Source organism: Sardina pilchardus, chromosome 6, assembly GCF_963854185.1.
Source record: "Sardina pilchardus chromosome 6, fSarPil1.1, whole genome shotgun sequence".
Lineage (NCBI taxonomy): Eukaryota > Metazoa > Chordata > Actinopteri > Clupeiformes > Clupeidae > Sardina > Sardina pilchardus.
Genome location: NC_084999.1, coordinates 24,395,410 through 24,416,124, shown reverse-complemented (window position 1 = coordinate 24,416,124; position 20,715 = coordinate 24,395,410). Strand labels below are relative to the sequence as shown.

General features: G+C 41.1%; 1 protein-coding gene and 4 non-coding genes across 5 annotated transcripts; all 5 read right to left on the bottom strand.

Annotated features, from left to right (window-relative positions):
- Nucleotides 1-86: 86 nt before the first annotated feature.
- trnae-uuc (transfer RNA glutamic acid (anticodon UUC)) lies at nucleotides 87-158 on the bottom strand. The gene has a single exon. It is a non-coding gene; the product is annotated as a tRNA-Glu (tRNA).
- A 212-nt stretch (nucleotides 159-370) lies between these two features.
- Nucleotides 371-443, bottom strand: trnar-acg (transfer RNA arginine (anticodon ACG)). The gene has a single exon. It is a non-coding gene; the product is annotated as a tRNA-Arg (tRNA).
- A 196-nt stretch (nucleotides 444-639) lies between these two features.
- trnah-gug (transfer RNA histidin (anticodon GUG)) lies at nucleotides 640-711 on the bottom strand. Its single transcript has one exon. It is a non-coding gene; the product is annotated as a tRNA-His (tRNA).
- Nucleotides 712-804: 93 nt separating this feature from the next.
- trnae-uuc (transfer RNA glutamic acid (anticodon UUC)) lies at nucleotides 805-876 on the bottom strand. The gene has a single exon. It is a non-coding gene; the product is annotated as a tRNA-Glu (tRNA).
- Nucleotides 877-9,172: 8,296 nt separating this feature from the next.
- Nucleotides 9,173-17,335, bottom strand: opn9 (opsin 9). Its single transcript, XM_062539747.1, has 8 exons — nucleotides 17,221-17,335; nucleotides 16,250-16,400; nucleotides 14,061-14,200; nucleotides 10,957-11,095; nucleotides 10,637-10,751; nucleotides 10,418-10,498; nucleotides 9,773-10,301; nucleotides 9,173-9,486 (listed from the first exon to the last, which is right to left on the bottom strand). Exons 1-8 carry the CDS (start codon nucleotides 17,333-17,335, stop codon nucleotides 9,173-9,175), a joined length of 1,584 nt encoding a protein of 527 aa, XP_062395731.1.
- Between the last annotated feature and the right edge of the window lie 3,380 nt (nucleotides 17,336-20,715).

The window sequence follows — 20,715 nt, the reverse complement described above, 5'->3', positions numbered from 1 at the left end:
GGGCATCGTGCTCTTTCCCCGGCAGTAAAGCTCCTCTCTCAGAGTGTACTGGGAAAGAGCCTAGAGTGACGGCAAGACAAAACTGCTTCCCATACCGGGAGTCGAACCCGGGCCGCCTGGGTGAAAACCAGGAATCCTAACCGCTAGACCATATGGGAGAAGACACTCTGCCCCCGTCTTGTGAAGAGGCAAAGGCGCGCGGGCATTTGTGCTGGAGCGCTAGGAGCGTGACGGAGGTCCTGGACGGGCTGACTGGCTTTTGACCAGAGAGGATACGGAGGCCCGCTTGAGGCCGCGGCTAACGTGCTGGCCAGCAGAGGACAGAAGGCCAGCTTGGAGATCTTCCCGGCGCGGGCTCAAAAGATGCCGACGAGCCAGCCAGGAGTCGAACCTAGAATCTTCTGATCCGTAGTCAGACGCGTTATCCATTGCGCCACTGGCCCTGACAGAACCAACGGCCTAGGCAGGCGCTCACATTGTGTTTCCAGACGGAGTGCCACAGCAGCAGGCTGTGCAGCGCTGCATTCTTACATTCTTCCTAAGGCTCAAGAAGGGAGATGAGCCGACATGGCGAGGTCTAGCTTTTCACGCCCACATTTCCCGGGCGTAAAGGGCAATAATCCAGCCGCTCGCAAAAGCTGCCGTGACCCGGATTCGAACCGGGGTTGCTGCGGCCACAACGCAGAGTACTAACCACTATACGATCACGGCTAACCACGGGCGTCGTGCTCTTTCCCCGGCAGTAAAGCTCCTCTCTCAGAGTGTACTGGGAAAGAGCCTAGAGTGACGGCAAGACAAAACTGCTTCCCATACCGGGAGTCGAACCCGGGCCGCCTGGGTGAAAACCAGGAATCCTAACCGCTAGACCATATGGGAGAAGACACTCCGCCCCCGTCTTGTGAAAAGGCAAAGGCGCGCGGGCATTTGTGCTGGAACGCTAGGAGCAAAGATCGTATAGTTACTAAGATGAATCATAAAGGGGGTTTTCAATGGAATGAAATGGTGTCCACTTCCGCCTCCTATCTGGACGTGATCAGTGAGGAGTTATCGGTTTAGACCAGTGTAGAAGCAGCAGAAGCAGTGTGCCGTTGTTAACAGGTGGCCTGCGCAATTAGCGGAGACAGGTCAGGTCAGGAGGGACAGGTTGTGAACAAAGTTATTTTTCCATGTATTTATCACGCTGTAAAATACGATTTCAATGTGGGAATGTTAGAAAGTCGTGTGCCTTGTAGAATATGGGTTCGTTACTTGCATTGCTGAATGTAGGGCTAAGGGAATGGTCATAATCCGAGATGAGGTTTATTTCTCCCATTTGCCTCCTAAATGGGAGTGGCACTGCGTCACAGGGAAACCGTGACGCAGTGCCACTCATATGAGTCGTCTCGCTTTATAAACCATCTCTTCTAGGAGCGTGGCGGAGGTCCTGGACGTGCTGACTGGCTTTTGACCAGAGAAGATACGGAGGCCCGCTTGAGGCCGCGGCTAACGTGCTGGCTTTGATGAAAATTTTTGTAAATTGTAGGTTACACCTCAGTGTATATGGGAGTTTGATCGACAATATTCACATTTACACTTTTACTATTTTGTACTGTAATTTCTTGACAGACCTGACCTGTCATTGTGATACAGATGGGAAAAGACAGCACTGCATAGTACAAAGGGGAAATTACAGTGCAGTCTTCCCACACCTCCTGACGTTCCTGTCTTTTGGGTCACAAATTCTCATATGACAACATGTAAAGACGTATGCCATGAACTGATGCATAAATGTTGTGGGGGTGAGACTATTCAGCAGAGAATTGTTCATATTAATTTGCATGGATGTACCAAAACATTTGCAACTTGCTCAAATAAATGAGAAACTGCTTTTTTGATGTCCACAACTGACACAATGATGTGAAGATTGAACAGGTAGTTTTGAGAATTTCAATTCTGATCTGGGAAATGTACCAAAGAGCCTGAGAAAAAACTGTAAACATAATGGGCTACATTACACATTGCAGGCTACCAGATAGCGGCATGGCACTGCACTTAGGGCTTTTTTCGATGTAAAAGCAAGCAGTAAAATGGCGTCATCTGGTGGCCATGCAGCGCAATAGCGCCATTACATTTTTTTTATTTCAATTGCTAAAACACAATTTTGAAAACTACACTGTTTTTTTTTTTATTATCAAAATTCACACAATTCACAAAAACACACACCCAAACTGCTAAATACCTCATATATCCTACAAAATGAAGCACTGCAACCAAAACTATTGCATTATCAAAATCAAACTTATGCACTACATGGCACAAAGTTAATTCATATTAAAGGATTTTTGTCCAACCAACTACACACTATTGGGCAAAATGAAACGCACTCTTATCTTTAGTATACTTTGCCATAATACTAAAATAGTTGTAAGATGTAGAAAGTTCTTTACATGCACATAACTATTTGCAGATAGACGTATGCTGTTGAAACTTTTTTTTTTCACCAAACAAGTCAGTGCACCATATGCACAGCAGGTATATTTACATTGGACTCTCCCTCCCCCTCTCATTATCACCTTCCCTTTTCCTCTTCCTCTCTCTGCAATGTCTTCCATTTTGTTGTAAACAAAAGTGCTCGTTGTTCTATACTGTATTGTTTTTATCGTTGTGAAGCACATTGGGTTGCCCTGTTGGACAAAATGTGCTATATACATTTTTTTCTGATTGCTTAGGCACATTTGCACATGTAATTATTGGCTATTTTTGCAAAACTCACACTACACACAAATAAGAAAACCTTTCACCAAATTATTTAAACATTGTAGCTCTACTGCAAAAGGGAACACACCTTGTTTAACTCACACCTTGTGACATGAGAATTAGCAAATTATAATGTTACAAAAAGGCAGAAAATTGTATGAAAGCAACTGTTACACGTACAATAGCATTTGCAATTTGTTCAGAGGAGGCTGAAATTGCTACTATGATGTGCTCAAATGACTAAATCTTGTGGAGGTTGTACTAGTAGTTACGAGAAGTTTCATTCTGATCTGAGAAAAGCACCAAAGCGACTGAGAATAGCCTACCTGTAAAAACTGAAAGCTTAGCTTTTATTACAGTTCTTCTCAGTTGCTTTGGTATATTTCTCAGATCAGAATTGAAATTCTCAAAACTATTCAATCTTCACATCATTGTGTCACTTGTGCACATCAAAAAGGCAGTTTCTCATTGCTTTGAGCAAGTTTAAAATGTTTTGGTACATCCATGCAAATTATTATGAACATTTCTCTGCTGAATAGTCTCACCCTCACAACATTTAAGCACCCGTTGCTAGCATAAGCCTTTACGTGCAAAATGGTTTAACATGTTGTCATATGAGAATTTGTGGCCTGAAAGACAGGACTGTCAGGAGGTAGGACTGCACTGTAATTTCTTTTTTTCCCTTTGTACTATGTAGTGCTCTCTTTTCCTTTCTGTATCACAATGACATGGTCTGTCAACCAATTACAGTAAAAAAAAAAAAAAGCAAATGTGAATCTTGCAGTCTCTTGCTATCATACACTAAGGTGTAACCTACAATTTACAAAAATTGTCATCAAAACTTTATATCAGAACATCCCTCCAGTGTACACTGCTATACTGACTAGACTAACATGACTATTTGACTGTTTTATCCGTACTCAGTGACACAAGGACTTGTCATTCTGATGCACTGACATGTTCATTGACACATGTATTTAGTTTTGAGAGATGAACTAGGGATTTTAGGCAAGAAAGGTCCAGGTACTGTCCAGGGTACTGAAAGGACCCAGGACATTTCTATAATTGTCACTTACTTACTTAGCTTGAGTGAACAAAGACAAACCTGTCAGCAAAAATTGATGCCCATTTCCAAATCACCAAAGACCCAGAATCCATCACAATCACTTATCCGCCATGGGAAGGGCTTTATATGATGACCGATAGACCAGTGCAGATGTGTATTTTCTTTGGAATTGAGTATACAACTCCATGTAACACTTCAGTTGACAAGAAAGACGTGTTTGGGGGTAGATAGGAAGTTTGATGCTCAAATTTAAGTTTAAAGTTAAATTTCACTGATTAAACCAAGTTTCATTTCACTGCTGGTTACACCCCAAGAAGTCATAAAACAAGAAGTTCGGAAACGGTTGACAATGAGATCATTTTCATATGAAAAACAATTCAAATATGTCAACAGGTTTTTCTGGGCCACCTTGGTTGCCAAGAAACAAGCTCTCTCTATTCTTTAACTGCTATAATAAAAATAATTATTTCTTTCAGACAAAAGCTGACAAGGCGAAGGTTGTCTACATGGTCGTTTAGAACATTTAGAACACATGCCGCATCATACTGTATGTGGGCATGCTTATGCGCAGTTCTGCAGGTTCATTTCTTAATGTATATCTTCCTACACAACAGAGATAAAGACAATACGTGATACTGACTGACCTTTTTATATTGTTAAGAAATTTCCTTTCAGTTTCAGAGATTGCATGTACTTGTCAGTAGTCACTGCCAAGACAAGGAAAGCACAGTGAATCTCTTTCTCTCTTTCTGCATGTGTTTGTGTGTCAGCTTCACAGTAAAAGATAATGACTATGCCCAGAATGGTAATAAAGTACTCCTTGAAGATGATTTATTTCATGAAGTTAGGACTTCCCTGCCTTTTTTGCATTTGTCAATAATATTGGGAACTGAAATATTACATTTACATGTATTCATTTATTTAGATGTAACATTATGTCAATTATATTAAAAGTGACATTGTCCCCAGAGCAACTCAGGGTTAAGTGCCTTGCTCAAGGGTATAACAGTGGAAGCAACAACTTTTCAGACTACTGTTAGCATAGTAGTAATATAGTAGTGTTCGAATCATAAGTAGAATTGGTAAGAAAGAACCAGAACCAGGACCAACCAGAAAGAACAGGTATGGGAATTGGTAGAGAGAAATGCATTTTTAAAAAAATTAAAAATCATAAATTATTTTAAGAATTTGGAGTTTTGCTTTGGTTGGTCCTTCACTGTTGCAAAGACAAGAGGTTTGTCACCTTTTTTGAGACTCAAAACAACAAGACCTAGCAGCTATTTTAATTAGCTGCCCTGGATTGATCTGAATAATTTTAAAGGCATTTGTGATTTCATGCATATGTCTTTGGATCAATCAAATAAATTGGGAAAGAATACATATATATTTATATTTATGTAAAGATATCTTTTACCATTTGGAATCAAAATAAGGAATCGATGGGAACCAAAATCAATAAGCAGAATTGGAATCAGAATCTAAACCATTTGAATGATACCCTACTATGAACGCTAGTCAGTAAATGTATTTTCTGAAATAGACATATTTAAACAAATGATCACTGTAAAGAAAAATGTACTCAAATCAGGGGCGTGCAGAGACCTTTGAAGGGGCAGGGGCTCAATTCATTATTATTTATTATTTATTTATTTATTTCGTTTTTAAAAGGGCACATTTTCAGAAAACGTGCTAAGTTTTACATTCCATAGCCTATAAAGCTTTAATCTTCTGAACCTGAGCTGGACTTTTTTAATTCAATTTTATTCATTTATTTATTTGCATTTCAATTCAAGTAGCCTATTAGGCTATGCTATTTCAATAATGATGGTGGGACAGGCTATTATATGGTTTAGCAATTTGCAAAGTAGCGTAATGTAGGCCTACTGATAAACATTTTATACATTTTCATATTTATTCATTATGTATCAGGAAGATAGAAGACGGTCTTGCCGTTTAGGCTATTGTCTACTCTGAGATCATTGGCTATAAGGCTACATCTTATTGATGATTAAATTCAAAGCTAATTTTAATAGCCTAGAAAATCTAGACGCGCCCTAGCGGCAGCAAATATTTTGTTGCCTCGCTTGGCTTGTCAGGCAATAATTGTAATGTTTATCACAGTGAACTAGGCTACCATCATTATTAGCAAGCTGGTGTCGTGCAGATTCACGTGCTGTGCGTGGCCACTGAGTGAAATGAGGCGTAGGCTAATGTAGCCGACTGTTAACAGAGAACGACGTGTGGAGTTGGGTTCAACAGTTAAACAACTATGTCGTCGGCTTATGACGATTTAGAAAAGGTTTGCCTTCTCTGTTTTATTAATTAGGTCTGCTAACCTAAGCTACTATAACATAGCCTATAGAATAAACAGAATAGGCTATGTTATGAACGTTCAGCCTTAGATTTTTGAAGCTGCCGAGTTATACATAGATTTCTCGAAAACATGCGCACGCACACAAGGGGCAGAAAGCACCATGAACAGCATTAAGCAGCTGCTCTCCGTGAAAAGATTAAAATGAATTTTAGTGCCGAAAACAGCACTATTCGAAATGACGATGGTTAGAGAATGTTCAGGGATGTAAAGTAATGCATATATTTGCCAGAAACCACCAAAACCGCCAAAAAGACGATGTTTTATAAATAATGAAAACGAACGACAAACTCTGAAATAAGCTCATAAATGAGATGTTATCATCATTTAGACAACAGTGGCATACAAAAAATGCCGATTATAGCTTACAGCAGCTGGTTATTAGGTTAACTTTATAACGTTAAGACCGGCCATTCGGCGTCTTCTGCCCCATGGGTGCGCGCGCATCTAGTTTTGTTAGTAAACAGGAAATCTGTCTATTGAAATGGATGGACCATGGCATTGCTAAAACGGGCTTGATAGCCTACTTCATCAAGCATGAAACAACTTTAAAGTTTAAACAATTTATTCTCTATCTCTAAGCTGAATACTATTTTGTTCAGATAGGCTACCTGCCAAGTGACCTTACCATGCTCCCAAATGTCTCCTGCAGCACTGTGCCTGCATGCACGTTATGACTGTTCACTGAATGTATGACGTCACGGATTGGGAGGGAAAGTAATCTCATCGCCCCTTACTGGTTGCGTTCCTAGTGGATGGGGTTTTCTTTTAGAAAAAATAGGCTATATCTCGGCCCACGATGGGAACTTAGATAAATTCTTCCAGTATGATATTGAGGTCAGCTCTATTGCTTCTAGTAGTCATACAGTACTTTATTTTTTAGGATCAGTTTAATTGTTTTGAGTTTGTTTGTAATATGGTGATAACGAACAACAATAGCCTAGCATTTGACGTCACCAGTTTGGGCGCTTCATCTCTAACTAATCAAAATGGCAATTTGCTAAACTGGCTTTACATATTTGTGTAATAACAGAGAGCGATGTAAACCGTGTGGTAATTAGGCTACCTTTATGTTGGGATAACTTGTGTTGTGCTCCTACTCACACAAGACTCAAGAGCTGGCATTAAGTGTAATTGTCAATACTAACAGGCTAATAAACAAACCATGCTACTGTGAGTAACGTTGAAGGGTAAAGTCATGTCACTTGAAGTTGTAGTCCATTTATGAGATGAAAAGAGCAATTACTTCTTTTTTTTTTTTTTTTTTTTTTTTAAGGCAAAATAGGGTCTGGTATTTTCACAGTTTCTAGATTATTACAGTATGCAGACTGAAAAATATTTTTGGTGGATAAGATCGCTGGTAGGCCTATAGGCCTAGCTGCATAGTATTTATTTGAAAAGCCGTTCTATGGGACTTGGACATTGGAGCTGCTCTTCGATAGGAACGCAACTGCTTGGGGCACTGGTTTTCACTTTACCTCCCTATTTCAATTAACACAGAAAATGACCTCCGTGAAGTTGGCACCCCATACGTTGAAAATGTGAATAAAAGTGTTTTAATGCGTTTGTGCACAATTGTGCAGACAAAATAAACATTTGTGCACAAACCGTTTTAAGGATATTAAACTTTAACTTGTTTAGTGATCTGGGGTCACTCACCAGCAAATCACGTTTAACACAAGAAACAATAGCGCACAAATGTTTAATTCCTCTGCACAAACATGCACAAACGAATCAAAACACTTTTATTCATATTTTCAACATATGGGGTGCCAACTTCAACGAGCTCAGAAACCTTTTTTTGTAAATTTGTAATTTCACAAACTATTAATGAGACATTTTAGCGAATATTCACGTTGGAACTAGCAGAAGTATTACACGTTTTAAATAGTAAAAAACGGGTCCTGTGAAAAGGGCACTTGGACATCAAAGGGGCAAAAGGGCGAGAGCTAGAGCCCCTGTAGCCCCCCTTTTCTGCACGTGCCTAACAAAGAACAACGCAATAATTTATCTGTTATGAGTTATGGAGGTTAGATATTTGTATTTCATGTGCTTGGAACTTACCTCCATGTACTGCAGAATGTGCTACAAATTCCATAAAGTGGGAAAGGATCTGAGAATAGGTGTACAGTCCTGTAAATGATGAGTCTCCATCAGGGCATTCCAAGCACTGGGTAAGTTCCTCAGAGCAAAAGGTAAACCTGATAGTTGAAGAGCCCCATATGGCTTTGTTTTGCTGAGAATAAAACCTTGGGCTCCTCTATTAGGAGGATTACCTGATACTCAGAGTCAACACCTTACCCAGGTGGATCCCCATAAAACATACACTTGGAGAATTCCGTTCAGATCTTTGGGAAGTGGCCAACTCGTGTTATGGTCAATGAATGGTTGACTATGTCAGCGTTGGTCTTGCAAAATTCAGGATGATTTTAAATAGCAGATGCCGTGTTGAGCCAGTTTTCAAAACATAAAATGCTGATTTAAAAAAAAAAAAAAAAAAAAAAAGCCAGTTTTGTTAATTAACACCAGCATTGCTATGTTTTATCACGGCAGTCATATTATTTAGTATACAGTTAAAAAACAACATTATTTTCTGTGTTAAGCAGATAACCCACAGCCAGTAAGATGATAAAAGACCTGTCAGAGTGAGACTGATGGTGTACAAAGGCTTGAATCAAACCAACCTTGCAGTTATTTATAGCCAACACTCTGTGTATCATTCAGAGAAGGCAGGTGTTGATCTTTGGAAATTATGAGAAGACAAACATTAAGAAACAAAGCTGGCTGATCTTACATAATGAAGTGTTCACAGCATATTTGTGTATAAAACCACTACCATCAGCAGCAGCAGCAGCACCACCATCGTCATCATTACTATCATCATTGTCATCTCATTGTAATTGCTGTCATCATCAACACAATTGATTTACTATTCCTTTGCAAGTTCAGAGGCATTTTCATCTCCTTTTTCAGAGGTTGCTGCATCTTAAAGGTGCTTCTCAGTCCTCGCCTGTTAGCAAGCTGCTGGAGGTTGAGCCTTCCTGTTCTTTGCCCAGCTTTCTCCTTCTCTCCATGATTCTCTCTTCCTCCAGGTTCATCCGAGTGTCTGAGGGAGAGAGGTCTGGTGAGGACTTCTTTATGTCCCTCTTTCCAATGTCACTTTCAGGCCACGAGACCCTGTGTCCTTTCCCTTCTTTCTTCTCTTTAATGTCATCCCTTTCTTTCTTAACTTGTCCCTTCTCCGAAGCCATTCTGAATGTGCTTCTGACTCTCCAGCTGTGCTGATATGAGCAGCTGACGGAGTTGTGTCTTCCTGTTAAGAACAAAAAGTGTCAGAGAGAGACGGGGAGGGAAGAGAGAAAACATACCATGGAGACAGAGAGTGTGAGAGAGAGGGAAAGTGAGTGAGAAAAAGATAGACAGATATGCAGCAATTCTCTGCATTAACAACAAGGGGCAACAATTATGTTGGATTGAATGGCAGATGGGTATCATCATCACACATCATTGTGTTTGTGTGTGTGTGTGTGTGTGTGTGTGTGTGTGCGTGCGTGCGTGCGTGCGTGCGTCCGTGTTATGTGTCTGTGTCTGTGTCTTACCCTCAGAGATGCTGGTGATTCTCACTGGCCTCCTCTCCCCACTCCTCAGTCCCAGCATGTGGTAGACATCTGCGCGGAACTCGCGGTTCATGATCTGGTAGATGAAAGGGTTCATCATGCAGTGAGCTTTGGCAAACATGGTGGGGATGAGCGTAAGCACAGGCGGCAGGCTGGACACCACCCGGATCCCCTGCCTCCCCTGGGTGAAACCAGCGGCAGAACTGGGTCCAAATGCAGTGCTGAGGCCCGAACGGGAGCTGGGGTCCCCCACAGTGGTGCCATGCAGACCTGAGGTGTCGGTACCAGAGACTGGACCTTCTGTAGTGGTCCAGTTGAGGAGGGAGGGAAGGGTGGCAAGGCTGGTGGAGAGTCTGGTCTCATTGCTCCCGCCACCCATCCCGGGCACTGCCATGGCCATGGGCACGCCCCACATCTCCTGCTCTTCCCTGCCAGTCAGGGCGGAATAGAGGGACACCACGGCATAGGGAGTCCAGGCTATCAGGAAGCTGGAGCAGACTACAGCAGCGATCTGGAAATAGCAGGGCAACAGAAGAAACATTAATAAAAAAAAAAAAACAGGAAAATGACAAGTAACTAATAAAGAAAAAAACAGGAAGAAAGAATGAAAGCAAAATAGACAATCACTTTTGTAAGTTTCAGGTCTTTACTACTGTGGATCTTGTTTGTTGATGAAATGGATGCCAGAGTATGTCTTGAACGGTAAACCTGGGGGAAAAAATCAACCAAATTGATAGCACCATTAGTGCTCAAATGTTGATCATAAGTATGTTACATCCAAATAAGTTAGACTCAATCACCAATCAAATGGGCACAAATTACCCACCACAACCACTGGCATCTCACCGTATAAAAGATGGCCGAGTAGGAAGTGACAATGATTAATGTGGGCACACAGAAACAGAGGGTGAGGATGAGGAAGATGTAGGCTCTGTCATTGAGGGACAGCTTCATCTTCCACCTGCACAAACAGACAAGAGTCTAAGTCTAAGAAAGACCAAACCAGAGGCACTGATGGAGCTACAACTAGCGTGACAAGTGAATACGAAGAACAACAGGGACATGAGTGGAAGAACAATCGCACTGAAGTTTTCCTGAAATAAAACCAAATTTGATGGCTTAAAGAATTGAATCAAAACAAAAGTGTTTAGCAGCTGGCCCTCTACCAGTTAATGGTGCAGCTGGTGCCGAAAGGTTCGGGGCCGTAGCTGCCGAATCCGACAGCAGGGAGAGACGCCCAGAACAGTGTGTAGACCCACACCATCAGCACCGCCACAGACGCATGCCTCCGCTCAATCCACTGGCCTGAGGGGAGAACAAAAGAAGGATGAAAACCCACAAGCAAGAAAGACGAGACCGAAAGTGAGACAGACAGAAAGAGGGTAAGTGAAAGAAAGACACAATAAAGAACGACAGAAAGAAAGGAAGAGAAAGACACAATAAAATATATACTGCAGTCAGGACCACTTTGTCAAGATAGTTTATTATTTGACTAATGTTTCATTTGGAGGTGCTCTGACATCAGATGGGGTGGAGGTGGGTTGCAAAAAGGCTTGAAAAGTGGCAAAAGTAAGCAAAAAAGGCGCTGAGCAAAAAGGATGCCCTGAACGATCTCCACCAATATGAGTAAGAGATCAGCTGATCGATTAGCTGGGCAGTCTGTAGAGCAGTTAGCCAAGTTGCTGAGTGTGACTCCATGGCCTTCTTGAACTAACACTATGCTCCATTAAATAAAAATAACATAATAATAAACGAACTGGTCCTAACTGATCATGTGACGTATCAGGGCTGACATTTGAGCTTTGGATGAATACTTTCCACAATGCCACACTGGCAGACAGATATGATCATCATGGATAGGCTTGCGAGGATTGAGAGAAGCCTTATGTGACGTTACATCCATTACAGAACATACTTGTGACCTTTGTGCAGCAGGAGGGAAGTAACACAAAAAAAAGGCTGGCTGATTTGTCTGGTCGTGGTCTCACCATCAATCTGTTCCACCCACGCCCCACACCACATGATTCTACTGTGACAATAGGCAAGTTCAAGATGGCTGCGCAGCACAAAAACTGCGCAGCACAAGATGCACGTGGTTAAAAATCTGTCCACGATGGTCTAGATGGGTGTGTTTTCGACTCGGCAGTCGGTATCACATGGCCTCACCTTATCGCGGGAGCAAGGCGGCTGCTCCGCAGCAGAGCAGCAACTTTGGAGGTACTGCGGAGTGCAGCGGAGCCTAGACCCTGCCTTCATGACGTCAGGTCTTTGCCCTAATTAGCTTTTACATCCCTGACGTATGTGCAGGTGTTTAGATGCCTCCTCATATCCACAAGGGTCCGTGCGGGTCCGTGCCTCGTGATTCGTCACATGGTCAAGTCTAGACCACGGGAAGTAGAGAGTGTACAACTTCATAGCAGCGTTTGTATCCCTGCCCCTGCTGCCGCCGGCAAATCTCGCTGCTGCAAGAGGTCAACTTGAACGCGCCTATTAACTGCTCCAACCTCACGAGCCATTGGGTAATATGGTCACCCTTTTGTACCTTCTGTCTATCCACCAGTGTCATATTCCAAAGGGAAAAACATCATCTGGTTCACTGACCCTCAGAATGAACCTGATACTGTGCCCTTGAAAGAGGGATAGAAAGGTCAGAACCAGAGGTCACCAGAACCCCAAGGAATAACACCTTCATGATCGGTCAGTGTTCAATTTTGCAGAAGCACCCTTCTCAACACATAGGCTCAGTTCGGAACAGAAGGCAGTGGCTTGCTGTCTCCCTGCATAAATAGAGAGCTGTCTCACACAACAGGACTTTGGATTGAATGCACCTTTTAAGAATGAGCGACAGACGGATCATGTGGGTCATTCTACGAAACCAGTGCCTTTTGCGTCCGGTCCATTAAATGAGCTCTCAACAATGTAAAAATGTGTCATAATGTATTTCAAATGAGCAAACCTGTCAATTTAGGTGTTATGAATTACATAATACATATTTCAATGTCTTTGTAAATTTAAATCCTACACTTTTTAGTCATTTTTACCAAGGACAAGTCACACATGGAATTTTACATACCACCCCATGATGCTAACATGTTCGCACACAATTTTATAGGATTTGCTCTTTTTGGTAGTTAGATAGGGTTTGTTAAGCTTAACCTTACCACCCCGTAACGCATAATAGATAGGGAAACTTTTAAATGTAGGGGTTTTTTTAACTGTAATGTAAAGTGAGAGAAATGGAATGTAATGTAAAGTGAATGGTATACTTGCTAGCTTAGCTAGTCAATAATAGTGCTAGCTGCAATCAGTCTGGGGTGAAATTTACCACCCCGTAACATAGGGGATAAGGGGAATGTAGAGGGGGTGGTAAGGGAAATGGAGAGTGGTTGTCATTGCCATTTAGATTACACAATTCATAAAAATTACAAATACATGTCCAGAATGAATCAAATTGTTGTTAAATTATTGTTAAATCATTGTTGTTAACCACCCCGTAACAGGATTTACCACCGTGTAACATGATTTACACCCCATAACGTGTTTTTTTAAATAAAAAACAATACTAGAGAGTGAAATAGCCTATAAATACATTTTTGATAGTGTGGTGAAGTGGGCCTATTTACACATGTAACTTTAATTTGAAAATGGGGAGTAAAATAGCCAATATTGTTCAAAACACCAACCAATGGGCATGCAGAATTCATAGTTTGAAGATTAGAATGTAAATTCTGCAAATATCCAATTAAAAAACAAACCTATAACTTTTAATATCAAATTAAGGACATTTTTATGACAGGAAAACATGAAATGTTCTGAATTCAATGTATGCATTATGTCTAAAATGCATCTTGTCCGTTATGGGGTGGTAAAAAAAAAAACACCTGGGCCACAATAAAAAGGAAAATATTAATTAATATTTTCCTTTTTATTGTGGCCCAGGTGGGTTTTTTTCCCTGGATTTATGCCTGAGGTGGGAAAATGCTTTTATTTGCAGGTGACAGGTCATATCTTATATCATGTGGATGTCTTAAAATATGGCTTGTTCTACATGATTTTTTTTTTTTTTTTAAATGTCAAAGTGAAAAGGCACCGGTTTCGTAGAATGACCCATATATCAAACTGGACACTATCAGTGGTTACAATAATGGTATAATCAGATAGCCTACAGTCTCTTTATGGTGCGCCATCCAAAAGAGCAGACACATGTACTCATTGATTGTTATCCTATATGAGGGCATGAGAGGTTACTGTTAGGTGTTGAGTATCTCACCGTATCGGAGGCTGCAGATTTTTAAACAGCGGTCCAGTGAGATGAGGCAGGTCGTGAGCATGGATCCGATGCCAAACACAAAGCCTTGGATCCCATACAACATGCAGCCAGTCTCGCCAAACATCCAAGCATGGGAGAAACTGAGATGAAATGTTTAAATGATCTGAAATGCATCTCATTACAATGTTTACAGGTTAAAAAACATCTAACCAAGGGAATTGACTCAAAACCAAGTCATTTTTGCATTTTTCCAAGTTCTTCAATGACAAAGTCTTTCATTCAACAGAGTTTGTGAGACATTCACAGGTGAAACGAACAAGCATAACTGAGAAAAACTCTGCTTACGCTGCTGAATACACAAATATTCACATCCAATCCAATGATACTTGAAAACTGCCATTGAGGATGTACCCCAATTCTCTTCATGTTGCTGATATCACCTTTGCAATAACGTTCCTTCGCAATTTGAGTTCCCTCAGTAGCCAACGGTAGCCTACATTAAATGGAAGCTCTTGATAGCGCATATGTCACTAACATGTATAAAAATGTTTATGGAACAAAACTAGACAGGTACCGCTGATTGATATTGGTGTTCACTGTTACACTGCAATGATGTCAGCACCAACCAGTGATGGGCATGTACAGCCTGCACCGGACAATATTGTGCGCCTGTCCTAATTCTGAAGCTGCGGTCACTGCTACAAAATGAAGAGGAAACACTGAAGAAAGTTTATATGTTTACATCAACACAAAAATCCCAAAAAAAGAAATAATGCTTGTCAATTTGTCTCCATGTCCTCCTCCATCCCCTACTCTTGCAACTGTTTTGTATGTAAATTACTGCCATTAAGAACTGAGTATAAATGTTTATTGAGTGATACAGTGAAGACCATACACCACTGGTCCATGAGTTTGCATACTGTATACTGTACATACTGTATCCTTAAAGGGACACTTCACCGATTAGCATTAATCTTTGTATCTTTAGAAAACCAGTCATGTTTTTGAATGGTCATGCATCATTCCCTCAGTTTGCCTTGAGATGGGAGAAATACGGATTTCAATGTTGGACTTCCTGCTTTCAATGATGTAAAAATCATCATTTTACATCATTGAAAGCAGGAAGTCCTATTCATGGGTTTCATTGAAAGTCGTATTTCTCCCATCTCAAGGCAAACCAAACATTTCCATCCATTCTCTGTAAGGGACCATTAAAAGTTAACATGACACTAGTTAGCATATTCTATTAGCTAAGTAGAACATCAGTGCAAGTCTGCGTTAAGAAGAACATCAGCACATGGGTGAGTTAGCTGGTAAATCCGCTGGATCAGTTGCTTGCCTATATGTCTGCTAGCCTGGATGCCAGACCGAAGTTTAGCCCCGCCTACATCCTTTTTCTGCAGGGAACTTCGGTCTGGCACTGCTCCGTTAAGCTGCTACTATTCGAGATACAGATCTGTTCGGACCAATCACGTTGTCAGGGCGGGCTTTACGTGATGATTGACAGATGAACAGCAGTGACGTTCACGGCTGCATGCGTCCTCGTTCAACGAGTTGGGTGTGAGACCGTGTTGGCTTAGGTTGATTTTGATTGCAACAGAAACGCTATGGCTATGAATGCATAATTTGTTCATGCAGTTAGGCCTTTCGTTTATCTTAGCTATTGAAACGGAGGTTTTATCCCGGATTCACACAACTATTTCTGAACACTTAGACCAACGTGGATATGTGGGAAAACTTCAGTTTCACTTTCACCAAGTTAAAACAGCATGTTTGGGTGATGTTGTTCCCGTTTGTTTAAAGATGTCTGTTTGCTCGTTTGGTTAACGACACACTTCCCCAGCTGTTCATTGCATACAATTTGAAGGAATCATTTTTAAAAACGAACGAGGATGTTTTCCATATAGCCTACCCTGGCCTGCTACATATTTCGTTGTCTTAGATTTCGCAGATACTGACAGCCAATAACTTGTTCTGTTTGGTTTGGTCTATCCAATGAGTGCAGAGCTATCCCCCCCGCCCTGTATCGGTTGAATCACGCCCCATAATCGCAGCTGAATGGAGCAGTTTCAGACTCATATTCTGACAAGAATTGAGTATGACGTCGTCAGGCTATATGTCTGCAGCTCTGCAGTCGAATGCTATTGGTGAATGCAGCCATAGACACAGTCACTGGCAAACACACTCACCTGGAAATGATGAGGCATGGCGCCCCCAGGAGGCTGTAGCCGAAATCACAAATGGCCAAATTGATGGTCATGAGCTCGTGCGGCTTCAGCTCCTTGCGTTTGCGAGCCATAACAAGCAGAACCAGGCCATTGCCAGCAATGGATACAGTGCCTAAAAAGAACAGGAAAAGGCAGCTTGATGGTGAAACAGACTAGGCCTGTAGGAAATATTCCAAATTCAGGTGGTTTTCAGCTACAGCTAAATAACATTGGTTTGACCTACAGTAATTTCCCGCATATAAGCCGCATTGTGTATAAGCCTCAGGACAGTGTTATATGCAAGTTAAAAGAAACATAACCATATTAACACCATATTCACTGCCTCCTTAACCTCACAACTGGAGAAATTTAGCAAAATCAATGTATAAGCCACGGCTAATAGTTGGGAAATTATGGTATTGAGGTATTGAACAGTGAATTAATCAGTCTAATGATGAGCAAGTGAATTGGGAAGACCCAGATCCATATGTCCTTCAGAATGACAAGGAGCAATGATGGTTTACTTTAGTCCATGAGCAAATTTGAGACCAACCACTTGTATGATAATAGTAACAATAGTGCCATAGTGGAGAGATTAAAGCATCGAGTCTCAGACTATTGCATCGTATTGTACTGCAAGCACACTCACAATACTGACAGGATTAGTATACAAAATTGAATATAGTGATGCAGTTGAATTCCCAGATACAAAGTGTCATCATGAACATACACTCAAGCCGTACATGGAGTATACACAAAAAATGAGACCACAAAGTGGTTTATTCATGACTTGGGAAAGAAACATCCCACGTTAGCTTATAATGTAGTTATCATTCAGGGCAATGTCTACTGTTGTTTCTGGGCTTCGGTAGGTTAGAAGGTAGGCTACAAATGCTGTCAACCTAAACTCAGTATTGCAGACAGCCATCTCAGACTGGTCACTGTGCTCTCACCTGTGAGGATGAGGAAGACTGCCACACAGAGATCCGTGGAAACGGAGAGGCGAGAACGGAAAGAAGAAGAGATGGACGAGGGGAAGGATGGAGGCCGAGTCCATGTGTCATTCATACTCAGAGATCAATGAAAAACAGAGGGAAGAACAGTGTTTCTGGGGGGGGGAAATAACGGTAATAAACAGTAAGAATTTAGCAGTCTTTGATGGTAAACCAAAATCTGTTTCAATGTTTTCAGATTGTATGCTTTTTCAAATCTGGTGGACTAGTAGCCATATGATAGTCCAACTGGGGGAAAAAAGCAACAGTTTCGATTTACTACAAGAAAATCTACCTGACAAACACTACACCTGTCTGAAAATTCTGCATATCTGTGATACAGAAGCAGCAACACACATAAATAAAATGTGTTACAGAGGAGCTCGCACACACAATCAGAACTCAAGCTGCTGGGGAGCGGTAATGCTCTGATCCCTTTCTTAATCCGCCATGTGGTCACTCTGCCAAACAGGTGACCGCTCTGACTGACCCCTGCCACAAAAACACAATGCAGCACAGTTCCCACAACTCTAGAGCTGCTGACAGTATCTTCGTTCCCTGAGAAACGCACCGGAGCACAATTCTTTTAACACTACAGCACTACAGCGTCTTACCTCCCTCGTGGAGACTCCGTCCGTCTCCTCCTGTCTTGTTTCCCCCCAGTGAGCTTCTTCACTCATCAACGCTGCGCGGAGCTCAAAAGCAGAGGCAGCTTGCTCGTGGATTTGTTTTATGATTTAATCTTCGAAAAACCCTGGGAGATTCCCAAGCAGTAAATCAACTCTTCTCTCCCAGCAATCTGGTGGGGAGGAGGAGAGAGGGAGAATTAACACAAAAGAGATGTGTGCTCCATTTGACCTCCCCCCCCCCCCCCCCCCTCTCTCTCTCTCTCTCTATCTCTCTCTCTCTCTCTTCCTTCCTTCTCTGTTTTTCTCTGCAAACAGGAATGCAACACCACAACAAGACATTCAAACCAAGGAGCCTGTGTAGACCTCAGTGTCTCCAAAGAAAAACAGATGGAGGAAGAGGGGAGAGCGAGAGAGAGAGAGAGAGTAAAGGGGTGGGGGAATATAGTTTGATTGTCGGTAGAATGAAGCAGCGATGTGAAAGACCGATTATTATAACTTGTGATTATTATAAATGTTCCTACCCACATGTACACACTTGCACGCACGTTAACACACACGGCGCGCGCGCACACACAGACACACACAGACACACACACACACACACACACACACACACACACACACACACACACTTTTGATCAGACATAAAAAGCATTAGATGGATGGAAAAGAGATGCACTCTAATCTGTAGTACTGCAAGAGCAACTGTCAGAGGATTAAACCTTTTTAAAACCCCTTTTTTTGTTTTCATTGCAACTGTTCATGTTAAACCACAGTATGCCACCATAAGAGTAGTGGATGTCTGTATGTGTCTTGTTGTCCAACAGGATTAACAGGGGTGACCAGAACCCTGGGGATTTAGTTCAACCACAGATGACAACAGAAGGGGAAAGGTGAGGAGAAAAGAACAGATCAATGAGAAAAGGGAGAGAATCAAGGGAGTGTATATGAAAAAGCTGTAGATTTGAACAACAGAACATATCAAATCCATAAAGAAGATACTGTTAACAACACTGCCAAGGAAATCCTATTAAATTAACTGATAAATGAACAACACTTTTCGAGAGAAAGGCACAGGGACGAATTATCAATATACTGATTATTGTCCTTGATTGTTTCTGGATTGAGACTGTTATGATCTGCCACAACAATTGTGATGATGGTTAAATTCATCTGAATTTTGAATTTTGAGGATAAGTTAATGGTTCACAAAGGGTTGAATGTTTCCGGGTGCAGCCATAGCCTTAATCGTAAAGCTTCATCCTTAACAACCACCCACACAATGCGTGTTTGGTATGACATCCACAAATTAGTCTCTGCCACTCAATACATCGAACATCGCCTAGAGGCCTGTGCAAGTGCATTCAATCCATGAAAGGAAGACATTCAAGGCTTTTCAATCTGTTCAAAGAAATGCTTTAGGACTGACAGTTGTGTTTCTCTGAGCATATTCCCTGTATATCATGTCTCATGGTGAACCAGTTTAACAGATCACTACATTGGGTTTTTTTTGTTAAAAATACAAGTTAGCTACAAGTGATACTCACGGACTCACGGCAGGCCATTAGATATAGATTAGATAAATAAAGATATTTCACAACCATGTGAAGAAATAATCACTAACAGTGGGGGACAAAAAAAAATAGTAAGAAACCGCTGTCTCAATGTTATGCATAATTTCATAATAAACATGAAATGGATACTAACATGGATTAAAAAAAACATCTTTTGATGAATAGAACACACATTTCCAATAACTGCTATCAGGTTGAAAAAAATGAACACATATTTTATTTCAAATGTTATTAAGGGAATATAGTTAGCACCATTATCCATTACAACCAAATCAGTGTGTATCAGTGTGTCCACAGATAATGGTTCATTAAGTCATGAGTAATATGTGTTTAAAAATTATTAAAAAAAACATTTTCCATAGCAATATTTAAAATTATCTCATGAACGATACTATTTTTCATGAGTGGCATGAGTGTTTCATTAATGCATCACAGTTGTATACCAATTTTTTGACATCTCTGTCTGATATTCATTCTCAAGTAATACAATTAGCAATATCAAAGCATATGTTATGCTTTTTTGCCACAGTTTACCTCTGCAGAATACATTGATTAACAGGGGCTGGATTTGGATTTTCTGTCCTATTTTTTTGTTTGTTTGGGTTTTTTTTGTTTGTTTACCTAGTCCTTAAAGATAAATGTCATGACGTCAAGTGAAGAAGCGAAGAATTTCCACCTACGCTGCTGGGCTGGATGATAAAGCCGTGTGTTATTGATTTGCGTCACATTTAGCTGCTGCTACGTGCACACTAGTGCAAGGCTCGTGGCTTGCAGGCTAACTGTGTAGTGTTGGCTGCCTTATGCAGGGGTCGTTTTTTGAAAGGAAATATTGCAGCACCTTTTGTATGCATTGAGAGAATAAAAATAGCTCTTAGAACATATGTCTGGATCATTTCACTCCGTTAACCTTTCTATAATATGCAACGAATGAAACCAGGCTCTCAGAGAGATCCTCATCCTATAGTTCTTGCATATCACAATCATGATAGGTCAACTCCTTCTGTGTCAGAGGAAATTGTTAATCTTATAAAATAGTTTCTGTAAGAAGCTAGCTAGCAGGAAAATTTAAATCCAATTTGTCAACTCCATCAGATTGTGTCATTAGGGCCCACCTTTTACTAAACAATTGAGAGGTTGTATCAGTGTCTAGATGATAACCTATGTGAAATATAAACCTGTAAATCAAAGACAAATATTAGTTTTAAATCATTAAAACATGTACTGTCCCACATCTCAAGAATCAGTGGCACTAA

Bases quoted from the DNA above. Each gene is read 5' to 3' on its own strand.
- opn9 (XM_062539747.1), bottom strand. From the start codon at position 17,335: ATGAATGACACATGGACTCGGCCTCCATCCTTCCCCTCGTCCATCTCT. The intron at 14,201-16,249 runs GTGAGTGTGTTT...ATTTCATCTCAG, and splicing joins CCATGCCTCATCATTTCCAG to TTTCTCCCATGCTTGGATGT. The intron at 11,096-14,060 runs GTGAGATACTCA...TTCTCCCCTCAG, and splicing joins AATCTGCAGCCTCCGATACG to GCCAGTGGATTGAGCGGAGG.